This window comes from Limulus polyphemus, unplaced genomic scaffold (assembly GCF_000517525.1).
Source record: "Limulus polyphemus unplaced genomic scaffold, Limulus_polyphemus-2.1.2 Scaffold230, whole genome shotgun sequence".
Classification (NCBI taxonomy): Eukaryota; Metazoa; Arthropoda; class Merostomata; order Xiphosura; family Limulidae; genus Limulus; species Limulus polyphemus.
The window spans coordinates 50,370-63,200 of NW_013665840.1; the positions used below are offsets into that span (position 1 = coordinate 50,370).

The following is a 12,831-nucleotide window of genomic DNA, read 5'->3' on the forward strand; positions in this document are numbered from 1 at the left end:
AAAGTTTAAATAAACTGTTTAGAATGTAATTGTTTAGTATTGGAAAAACCAATGTTGTAGTGGGTGAGAAAGTTTAAATAAACTGTTTAGAATGTAATTGTTTAGTATTGGAGAAACCAATGTTGTAGTGGGTGAGAAAGTTTAAATAAACTGTTTAGAATGTAATTGTTTAGTATTGGAGAAACCAATGTTGTAGTGAGTGAGAAAGTTTAAATAAACTGTTTAGAATGTAATTGTTTAGTGTCAGAGAAACCAATGTTGTAGTGGGTGAGAAAGTTTAAATTAACTGTTTGGAATGTAAGAGTTTAGTATTGGAAAAACCAATGTTGTAGTGGGTGAGAAAGTTTAAATAAACTGTTTAGAATGTAATTGTTTAGTATTGGAGAAACCAATGTTGTAGTGAGTGAGAAAGTTTAAATAAACTGTTTAGAATGTAATTGTTTAGTATTGGAGAAACCAATGTTGTAGTGAGTAAGACTGTTTAAATAAACTGTTTAGAATGTAAGTGTTTAGTGTCAGAGGAACCAGCGTTGTACTGGGTGAGAAAGTGTAAAGAGCCTGTTTAGAATGTAAGTGTTTAGTGTCAGAGGAACCAACGTTGTACTGGGTGAGAAAGTAAAGAGCCTGTTTAGAATGTAAGTGTTTAGTGTCAGAGGAACCAACGTTGTACTGGGTGAGAAAGTGTAAAGAGCCTATTTAGAATGTAAGTGTTTAGTGTCAGAGGAACCAACGTTGTACTGGGTGAGAAAGTAAAGAGCCTGTTTAGAATGTAAGTGTTTAGTGTCAGAGGAACCAGTGTTGTACTGGGTGAGAAAAGTGTAAAGAGCCCGTTTAGAATGTAAGTGTTTAGTGTCAGAGGAACCAACGTTGTACTGGGTGAGAAAGTAAAGAGCCCGTTTAGAATGTAAGTGTTTAGTGTCAGAGGAACCAACGTTGTACTGGGTGAGAAAGTAAAGAGCCCGTTTAGAATGCAAGTGTTTAGTGTCAGAGGAACCAAAGTTGTAGTGGGTAATACTGTTTAAATAACCTGTTTAGAATGTAATTGTTTAGTTTACCCACTACAACATTGGTTTCTCCAATACTAAACAATTACATTCTAAACAGTTTATTTAAACAGTCTTACCCACTACAACATTGGTTTCTCCAATCTGACACTAAACAATTACATTCTAAACAGTTTATTTAAACAGTCTTACCCACTACAACATTGGTTTCTCCGATACTAAACTCTTACATTCTAAACAGTTTATTTAAACAGTCAGAAACCAATGTTGTAGTGGGTGAGAAAGTTTAAATTAACTGTTTGGAATGTAAGAGTTTAGTATTGGAGAAACCAATGTTGTAGTGGGTGTTTAAACAGTCTTAAACTGTTTAGAATGTAATTGTTTAGTATTGGAGAAAACAATGTTGTAGTGGGTGGGAAAGTTTAAATAAACTGTTTAGAATGTAATTGTTTAGTATTGGAGAAACCAATGTTGTAGTGGGTAAGACTGTTTAAATAAACTGTTTAGAATGTAATTGTTTAGTATCGGAGAAAACAATGTTGTAGTGGGTGAGAAAGTTTGAATAAACTGTTTAGTGTGTAATAACTTAGTTTATTAGGTGACATTATTTTAGACATTCTTGAAGTTGAACAGTCATTATTTAACGATAAAAGTTACAGTTGAAAACTATGTTATATATTCACGTTGTTTAAGAATTAGTGGGTTGGAAAACTCAGTCTCACTTTCTAGATTTTATTAGAGCATGTTACATTTATAACAATTAATCTTAACGTAAATACAATGGTAGAATTCCGAATTGGCAACATCTCTTTTCTTCTACTCTACTAATTATGGGTAATCTTATATGTGTGCTTATCGCTCCAAATAACGAACTACGCCAGACTAGGAAAAAAAATCTTTCACACAGACACTGATGCTAAAATAAGCTGTTCCTTGTAAGCTGGGTTTCAAATAGTTGAACTAACAGCTGGAATGTCAAATGCAATCTGGAATGATATGCAAAGAATAAAATATGCTACCTGACTACATGAGGGTTGTAAATGATAAAATACACTACTTGCTTACAAGAGGGTTGCAAATAATAAAACATGCTACCAGCTTACAAGAGGTTGCAAAGAGCAAATACGCTACCTGATAAGGTGATGTTATTGTATCTAATAGTGTTTTGAACTAGTTTGTTTCTAAGTTCTAGGTGAAAGTTCAGGAAGGGATCGTTAACTGTTGGTCATATTTATTTGATTGTTTGTTTGTTTGCTTTGAATTTCGCGCAAAGCTACACGAGGGCTATCTGCGCTAGCCGTCCCTAATTTAGTAGTGTAAGACTAGAAGGGAAGGCAGCTAGTCATCACCACCCACCGCCAACTCTTGGGCTACTCTTTTTACCAACGAATAGTGGGATTGACCGTCACATTATAACGCCCCCACGGCTGAAAGGGCAAGCATGTTTGGTGTGACGGGGATTCGAACCCGCGACCCGCAGATTGCGAATCGAGTGCCCTAACCACCTGGTCATGCCGGGCCGTTTATTTGATAGCCATCATTTAGTCACAGAAAACCAGGATTGGTTGTTCTGGTGGGCATCACATTCTGTTTTAATGTCGAAATGTCACTTAACAGCATTCAGTTTAATTCTGAGTTAGCTTTGGAGCAAAGAAATAAAAACAACAATGCAAGTAATAGAGCTTGTCATTTTGATATAGCAGTGATTTCGTCACGGGTATAGAATTCTGAATTTTAATATTATAAACCTTAAAGCTTGTCGCTTAACTTAGGAGTTTCTATTATATTGATTATAGGAAAATGTCATCCCTATTATTAAAGGCATATTCTTAATCTATAATGTAATGGACGAGACCGTTGTCCTTCAATCATAACGATGTCATCCCTATTATTAAAGGTATATTCTTAATCTATAATGTAATGGACGAGACCATTGTCCTTCAATCATAACGATGGCTCTTGTCTTTTTTTTTTTTTTTTTTTTTTTTTTTTTTTTTTTTTAAATGGCGAAATCTAATTTTCCATTTTCTTTTTTTACGATTTATACATACATATACGTTTGTATGGAAATTTACTAAAGCGTTTCTCTAAAAGTTACTTAGTCATTCCAATGTAAGAGAAAGTGAGAAATTGTACCGATTTTAGAAGCAACGTTTAAAGTACCTGACACTGTACTGATTTTAGAAGCAACGTTCAAAGCACCTGACACAGTACTGATTTTAGATGCAACGTTTATAACACCTGAAACGGTGCTGGATTTTAGGTGCAATATTTAAAGCACGAGAGATGGTATTGCTTAGGGATACAACGGTTACATCATGGAGGATTGTTTTGAAAAATCTCATAGTTGAATGCCTTCCAAATTCAATGTGTAATAACAATATTCGGTTCAATGTTTTCCCGTGTTTAATTAAAAAAAAATTAAAGATTGTTTTAATTCCTCTTACGAAAATCACTAAATCCCTAATCGTATAATTTTGTCCTCCACGAGGTTTTGCGCGTTTGTTTTATCATGTTACACATGTTTAATGATAAGAGAAAAAGCACAAGTTTTAGAATCCAGAGTAGTTTAAAAATAGATACATCATCTACATCAAAGTTATGACTGAAATGAAATCTTTACAGTCATCTGGATGTACTAAAAGTATGAAAGTGAAAGACAGAAAAACTGAGGGGGGGGGGGAGAACAAGAAACAACAGTATTAAGTTTTCCATTTGACTTGCCCCAAACTGGGAGGGCGTGTGGGGAGGGGGGATATGTGTATATGACAAAATGAGCCTTCTTGAACGAACTATTTTTAGACCCCTGTAGAAAAGGAGAAGTTCCCCGCAAAGCGAAGACTGAGAATGTTTGAAATTGCTGGCCCGGGTTGGTAATGGTTTTTTTTTTATACCTTTCCTACATTTAGCCTGTTAGATTTAATGTTCCTTGAACGTTACACCTTTTGAAAATCCTCAGTACTAATGTACTTGTACAGATATTCTGTTTCTGTCAGTGTAGCAACAGATGGAAAGAAAACAGTTTTCTGTCGATTTACATTAGAAAAAATTTATTTAGCTAAGTAATACGAAACACGATTTCTTTACTACGAATTGCGAATATCATGATTTAAGAAACGAGTTAAGATCCTGGCGCCATCAAATTCATTTGTGTTGTTGGATTTCGAGCAAAGCTACGCGAAGCTATCTGTTCTAGCCGTCACTAATTATGTAGCGATGGGCTAGACTCATTAGAAGGAAGGCACCTAGTTAACACTACCCACCGCCAACTGTTGGGCTACTATTCTCAAACCGAATAATAATATACGAGTGTCAATAATTAGACACGGTCCCAAAGTGCGAAGCGACATTTTTTTTTTTTTTAAGGGGACAGACCGCGAATCACTAAACCTTAGCTCTACAGTTCGACACGCTAAGCACTAAGCATTAAATATATGAAGCGAAGCGTTTTCCGATCGGTATTTGGTCGTTGTGCGCAACCTGGGAGGGTCAGGTTCAATCAGACCTCATCCTCCAAATATATGAAGGTAAGTCGAATTATTAGTATTTCAGAAATTTCAGAAAACTAAATGAACTTATTTAGTTATCATAGCACTGAAAGATAAGTCTTAAAGTTTTAAGAATTGGAATGATTATATCATTATACCACATTTGATCCTTGTTCTTGTGTTATATAATTAAAGCACTAGATGGTATTTGCACAACAAATGTTATACGGGAATGAACTTCTGATATCTCTACTCGAATCGGAAAATATTTATACAATTTCCCAGAAATATATTCTCCTATTATATCTACCTAACAAGTCCACCAAACTCGCTTTCACCACCACCAGGGCGCGCAATCTACATAACATCTAGAAATAACCCATCGCCCTGTTTCTTTGAATATTGTTAAAAGCTACGATTAAACGCCTAAAGCTGGTACAACGTTAGAATTCAGTGATAACAATCACGTTAACAGCAGTTTACAATACTCCTAATTTGTCCATTGGAAGGTCTGTAAAAATAGCATTTCAAATCTATCTTTTGTCGCCCATAACCTTTAATATATTGCATATATAAATAACGTTTCATAGAATCGTGTATGTCATCGTAAGTCCAAGTGACGAGTTTTAGTATTGAAGGATAGGCCTCTTGGGCAGTGATTTGTGGGAGACGAAAGATAGGTCTGAAACAGTATTTTTTTTTTTTACACACTTCTGACAATTGGAAAATCAAGAAGAATGCTGATAAAAAAACAATCTGCAATCAAAATGATTTTTATCGCAAACTGTAGGGCTACTGTTCCAAAGCGTTGAGTAGTAATGTTTTACTTTGAAAGCTAATACATTTCCTTGCATGAAAACAACTTAAAGCATTCGTTGGACGAATCAATGCTGAACTAAACTTGTTTTTTCATGCATTAAATCTAAGAAAGCCGTGGCTTTCATCTCTGTATAAAATTGGTTTCTTATGAAGCACGTTACTGGAGTTGGGCCCGTTTCTATAGGAACCAAGTATTTAGTTGGGAAGTTTGGTTGACATTCCCACGACTTTTATAATACTTCACTAAATGTGTTTCTGAAAACTCAATGGTTTAATGAGTAAAGTTAAGCTAATACATTGAACACAGCTGGTTTAATGAGTAAAGACAGGTTAACATGTTTGGAACAGCTGGATGGATGAATGGGTAGGATCCACATACAATTTTAACAGTAAATATGACAACTATTATTTCAATATTCTGAATGGTTTTACTGAGTTAATAAAAAACATATGTTAAAAGAAACGATAAAAATGACGTATAATAATTAGTTCTGGTTTAGAATTTATTGCTTGTTTCATTTATATCAATGCCACTATCGGGAACCGTTTACTTTAACCTAAAAAACTCACCGCTGAAAAGATAGCTCACGATATTAAACACTGTGACTATCACATGACCTATCCACTTCTGAAGAGATAGCTAGTGATTAAATACTGTGAATATTAAACACAGTTTCACGACCTATCCACTTCTGAAGAGATAGCTAGTGATTAAATACTGTGAATATTAAACACAGTTTCACGACCTATCCACTGCTGAAGAGATAGCTAGCGATTAAACAATGTGAATATTAAACACGGTTTTATGACCTGTCCACTGCTGAAGAGATAGCTAGCGACATTAAACACTGTGAATATTAAACACTGTTTTATGATTTGTCCAATGCTGAAGAAATAAGCTAGCGACATTAAACACGGTTTTATGATTTGTCCACTGCTAAAGAGATAGCAAGCGATATTAAACACGGTTTTATGATTTGTCCACTCCTAAAGAGATAGCAAGCGACATTAAACACGGTTTTATGATTTGTCCACTCCTAAAGAGATAGCAAGCGACATTAAACACGGTTTTATGACCTGTCCACTGCTGAAGAGATAGCTAGCGACATTAAACACGGTTTTATGACCTGTCCACTGCTGAAGAGATAGCTAGCGACATTAAACACGGTTTTATGACCTGTCCACTGCTGAAGAGATAGCTAGCGATTAAACAATGTGAACATTAAACACGGTTTTATGGCAGGTCGCGGTATAAATGAGATTGACAGTAATTTATACCATAACAAAACTGTATAAAAATTGGGTGATGGTTGCTTGGTTTAGATCATGTTGATAGTTATATAGGTTTTACGCATACTTGAAGGTTTTCATTGAGTTTAACACATTATTTACACACTGCCAACGTTTTTTTTTTGTATTAATTAAATCATCAAACATGGCTGCTAAAAATGAAAAAACTTTCGTACAACAACGCCTTTTAGCTGGGGTCATTATTTTCAGACGAGTATTTGTTTGTTATTAAGCACAAAGTTAAAAAAAAAATAGTCTATCGGTGCTATGGCCACTGCGAATATCGAAACCAGATTTTTTTGCGTTACAAGCCCTCAGATTTTTTGACGTCCAAGTATGTTTCAAGAAAGTGCAAATGTCACTAAATACTGGTAACTAAGGATAATGTAATGAAATACAAATGAACATCACAACGCGCTGCGACCAAACCGTTGTTTTAAAATTTATCATTTCAAAATTAATACATAATTGAAAATAATAGCTTGGGGAACAAAAATACATATATCCAGTTGGGATTTAACGTCCAAAACACATTAACCATTTGTCCGTACTTGGGGGTGTGGTTCACCCCACACCTGGAAACTCAGAAAAGGTTACAACATGGCAACTCAGTATTTGCTCCGACTGAAACCTGCTTTCTTCATAGGTTTATAGTCTCTTTGTGATGCCTCACACACCACATTATCAATACTTTTAATCGTTACAGTGATTACCTTATTACAGTTTTTATTTTATTTTTGGCGTTCGTTTTTCAATTCTTTATTTGCTTTGTTTTTTAATATTTTCTTGGCAAATTTTGAAAACCCCAGAAAACAGTCAACATTAAATTCTACTATATAGAGGTCAAACCACACACGTTTGATCAGCTGTATTTAACATACAGTTGTAGAAAAATAAAAACGCAAATATGACCTGTTATTTGGATACAATAATCTTTTTTTTTTAATCAGTTACGAATCTTTAAGAGAAGAAAATTAATCTTAAACGGCGTCTCTACATGAAAAAAGAAAAAAAAAATGTATTTTCTGTGATTCCTGGATGCAAAGCCGTTTGACAGTGCCAAAGTTTGTCCCGCTCACTCTGATCTATCATTCAAGATAACTTGGGTGCGAATGTATCACAATATACTGCTACCCAAGGACAGCAAAAACCCAAGAGATATTAGCTATGTCTCTCTCTCGATATGCTGATCGGAAGACCAGCTTGAAGTGCATTATTTGTCTAGGGTTAATTATAACATAACTGAAAAGGTGTGATAACTTTTCACCCAACTCCTTGTATATGGTCTTAGCATAAAAACGATTTTCGTCACAGAGTTTCTAACTATATGACTTATATTTTACTTTCTGTAAAGGCCTATAAATGGCATATGAATTAATAAGTCCATTAGTCAACTTATAGCGATATGTAACACTCACTGAAATCGTAATTATAAAACACATACACGACGTTGCAAGGATAACACAAGGTAGTTTTAAAGTATTCTCTAGTTTTAGAAACACGGTCTGTAAGGCATTTTCAAACTATCAAACACAAGATCTGTAAAATATCTTTCCAATTTCGAAACCAGCAGGCATAAGGTCTGTAAGGCATCTTTCAAAGTGGTAGACCACCGGACACAAGGTCTTTAAGGCATCTTTCAAAGTGGTAGACCACCGGACACAAGGTCTTTAAGGCATCTTTCAAAGTGGTAGACTACCGGACACAAGGTCTGTAAGGCATCTTTCAAAGTGGTAGACCACCGGACACAAGGTCTGTAAGGCATCTTTCAAAGTGGTAGACCACCGGACACAAGGTCTGTAAGGCATCTTTCAAAGTGGTAGACCACCGAACACAAGGTCTGTAAGGCATCTTTCAAAGTGGTAGACCACCGAACACAAGGTCTGTAAGGCATCTTTCAAACTGATAAACCATCAGACACAAGGTCTGTAAGGCATCTTTCAAATTGGTAAACCACCAGAAACAAGGTCTATGAGACATGGTCTGTAAGGCATCTTTCAAACTGGTAAATCATCAGACACGAGGTCTGTAAGGCATCTATCAAATTGGTAAACCATCAGACACGAGGTCTATGAGACATGTTTTAAACTTGTAAACCATCAGACACGAGGTCTATGAGACATGTTTGAAACTTGTAAACCATCAGACACAAGGTCTGCAAAATATTTTTCACAGTTGTCAACTACAAGGTTAACATATCTTAATGCCAATCAATAATCAGACACAAGGTTTTTGTAATAAATATCGTTCATATATACAGTATATACTGATTAGCTTTTCAACAGGCACATTTGTTGACCCTCAAACAATAACAAGGTACACGATTGTGTGAACACTAAACTGCATCCCCAAAAGCGTTTTTACCCTTTGAACTTTATCCAGACTTTGGTAAGTTTGTATTTTATTAAGCAAAAAAGCTACACAATGAGTTATCTGTTTTTGCCTTCCCCGGTTACTTAAACCTAATTTTTAGCGTTATAAATACCCAGCCTTCCCGCCAAGTCACCATGGAGCCCAGACTTTATTTTCAAAAAAAAAAAAAAATACTTGGAACGATCTACAGTATTCCACACAAGTAATAGATAGTGGGTAAATCGGGAAAAATATTTAAGGAAATACACACTAAATATATACAACTGAGAAAGTAATATTACCCACCCATCGATAATACCATTAAATTCAAATAGATAAGTAACAAAATATAATTACGTTTTCCTTTATTACGCTGATACTACATAAAAAAACAAAAATCTCAAGGCGCTTCCCAAAATACTGAAATTTTGGGCAGTAGGAAGAAAGTCAAAGTCTTGTACACCATGTCGAATTTGTTTGTTGTATTTTGCGCATGCTTTTTAATGATTACACTGAAACAACGAACTGTATAGCTCACATAGCAATGGATATATGATATAAAAGTACTGCGTTTTTGGTACACTGTCTTTAAAGTAATTACTTAAATGAAACATCAGCTTAAAAACAATTCTAAGTTCAGTTTGAGGGCAAATCTTACAATTCAAACATTTTCAATCTTTTTGCTTTAATATTCAACATGTTTCCTTGTATACCGCAAAACACAACAAATTATCCATTTAGCTGAGAACATTTATCAAACCTTTAGATACTTCTTAATAGTTTTATCATTCAAATAAAGTTTGCTTGTTTGTTAAATTTCGTGAAACCTACTCGAAGGCTATCTGTACTAGTTTTCCTAATTTCGAAGTGATAGATTAAACGGAAAGTAGCTACTCAACAACACTTGCCGCCAACTCTTGAGTTACTCTTTACCAATGAATAGTGGGATTGACCATTACCTTACAAAGCCCCCACGCCTGAAATGGCGAGCATATGCGGTGATGGGATTCGAACCCACGACCCGTACGTTTCGAGTACCCTAAAAACAGGCCATTCCAGGCTTATATTAAACAAAGAGAAAAACTATTTTTATAAGTTTTGTTTATCCAGTGATTGAGTAGAATAATAATTAGTCTGCTTCGTCTACACTACTAAAGTTATAAATAAAGGAAAAAAAAAAAATTTTCATTATGTTCTGTCTAGGAATAGATTGATGCACGTATATATTACAACGTACTAGTACTAAAATTAAAAAACATCTAAAAAGCTATAATATTTTCATTCATACTAAACCTCGAGCACGTTCTCTTAAAATTATCTAAGCCAGTGGATCAGCGGTAAGTTTACAAACTTACAACGCTAAAATCCAGGGTTCCATTCCTTGCGATGGGCAGAGTACAGGTTGCCTATTGCGTATAAATAAGTAGAAAAATGCGAAAATGATAAAATATAGAAATCATACTTTTGGAGATAAACCACCTTAAAAACTTGGTTGCATTATATTTTCTTGGCGACACTTCGAGCAAACACTTTTTTTCAAGCCTGTTGGTTAATGACAACTACAGGAACAGCTTTGCGCTAAACTAAATTCAAAAACACTCTGAATGTGCTGCTATCTGTTGAAAATTATTCATATCAAGACTGGAACTAATTCTGCTAAACTCTGAATATATTGTCATGTGTTGAAAATAATTCATACCAAGCCTGGAAACAAGACCTATTATCTACAATAGTTTTGAAAGTAGAGCCATCTGTTGAGGATAATTTAATCTAAATCTGGAAACAAGACCTACAACACTGCAACCGTTTTTAATATACTGCCTTCTGTTAAGTCTTTTCAACTAAAACTAACCATGACTATATTTTAAATGACTACTTCCTAAACACAATGAATGCAGCCCCAGAATATAAAACAAATCATTTCACTTCATCAGAAACAAAAATTCTCACTCAAATAATCCTTTTTATCTCCTCTTAATAATTCCTTAATCAGTTTATTTTAAACCAAGTCTAAACACAATGCAGGCCTAGGATACAATAAGTACATTTCACTTTATCATAAATCTATATTAATTTTCTCACTCCGAAAATTCTGTTAATTTCCTCTTAATAACACTAATCAGCCTACTTTAAACCAAGGCTCAATTATAAAAAAAAGGAAGGATGAATGTAAAACCTACCAGTTTATATGTGGATATGTATGTTACCAAGAAAGTAGTAATGATACAGTATATAATAACTTACCTTTCAATTCTCTAAAAGGCACAAACTGCAAACATTTAAACCCATTAAAAGAAGGTAAAACTAGGCAAAATAATTTTAACACCTGCCACACAAGCCAGCCCAGCATCTTTTAGTACCGAGCCTAGGATGGTCAATAGAGGGTCATTCAGGCAACCCTGATTTAGGGTTATTTTGATAGATCTCTACGAATGAAGCTTTGTACAACTTCTAAAATGAAAATAAACTAAATATTAATGAAAGTATGACACGATGAAATCTAGATAGATTACACTATGATGGTATCATACTGGGAATTATACCATCACTCTTCATTGCAGAAATGGCATTTTTAATTTGAGAATCACTAGGGACACAATCTTGTATTGCACATGCATCTCTGGGCTTTCCTGTGCCATTAGTTTTACAAAATACTGAAACCAATGATTTCGTTTTTGTTTTTTTTTAATGCATGATTCTAATCCCCCATTATGAAGATGATACTATTGTATCTGTTCTTTTTTTTTTTTTTTTTTTATGTTTCACTGCTAATGCAGTAATCAATTACAATCCTCAGATTCAACTGGTATGTCAAATTGATTGGAATATCTTCAAATAAGTTCTTTCCTCATCCAATCTGGACGGACAGTTTAGCTTAATCGTTATGCTTAAACCATCACATTCACAACCCCATCTAGAATGTTTTAAGCATGTTTCATTGCTATATCATTTTACTTTACATTTACAAACTAACTTCTCCATGTTGGCTCTCATTGTCTCGGGTAAGATCACGGTCTGGTCCAGCTACCTAAACCTCAAAAATATTACCAAATATTCTTTTTTTTTTTTTTCTAATCAAAAGAACTCAAACCTCTCCAAACTGACTCATTTTTTGGATCTCATCAAGATGCCGAGCTGGTTCACGTGGCAGGTGTTAAAGTATGTGTTGTTCAAAAACTAATGTTATTTATGTGAACCAAACTGTATATAGATGCACATATAAGAGAACTTTAGACTTACAGTGACAGTGTAAACTCCACCTGGAACAGGTTGACCACCAAACAAAATGCAGATTGTATACTGTCCAGTCTCTTTCAGAGTGTAGTAAACAGAAAAAGTTCCATCTCCGTTATCTTCTACTTCAATGTCTACATCACTTCTTATCTCCGAGATACTTAAGATCTGGCAAGTGATTGCTCCATTCCCTGCATGTTCTGTATTTACAGTAATACAATGTTCTTCCCCAATGATTAGGCTTTCCAGCTTGCCCTCTGGTGGGAAAACAAGTAAACATATTAGTTAATGAAATGATCAATATATAGTTGGGCATAAAAATCAGATGATAAAATATTGGTTCTTAAAATGATCAACCACTGGGAGAAACATATGTTCAAACAAGAAAACTTTGTTCATGAAATGAACAAGCAGATGGAGAAACAAAATTGTGTACTAAAACATCAGTTAACAACTTCAAAACTTTCTGGTGGGAAAATTTTAGATGACTTAATGAAAACATCCCATCTGTTCTCCCTGTATATACATATATATATATATATATACACACATATATCTCCCGGACTTGAACAGTATGTAACAATTGAAAGATTCTACACATAATACTTGGACACAGTATATATATATATATATATATATATATA

At 34.5% G+C, this 12,831-nt stretch overlaps 1 protein-coding gene across 1 annotated transcript in view; it reads right to left on the reverse strand.

Moving 5' to 3' along the window:
- LOC106478593 (filamin-A-like) overlaps positions 1-12,831 on the reverse strand; it is a 129,916-nt gene that overhangs the window by 47,579 nt on the left and 69,506 nt on the right. Inside the window, 1 exon segment of the mRNA XM_022382204.1 lies at positions 12,194-12,444. Within this exon segment, the coding sequence (XP_022237912.1) occupies positions 12,194-12,444 (251 nt within the window).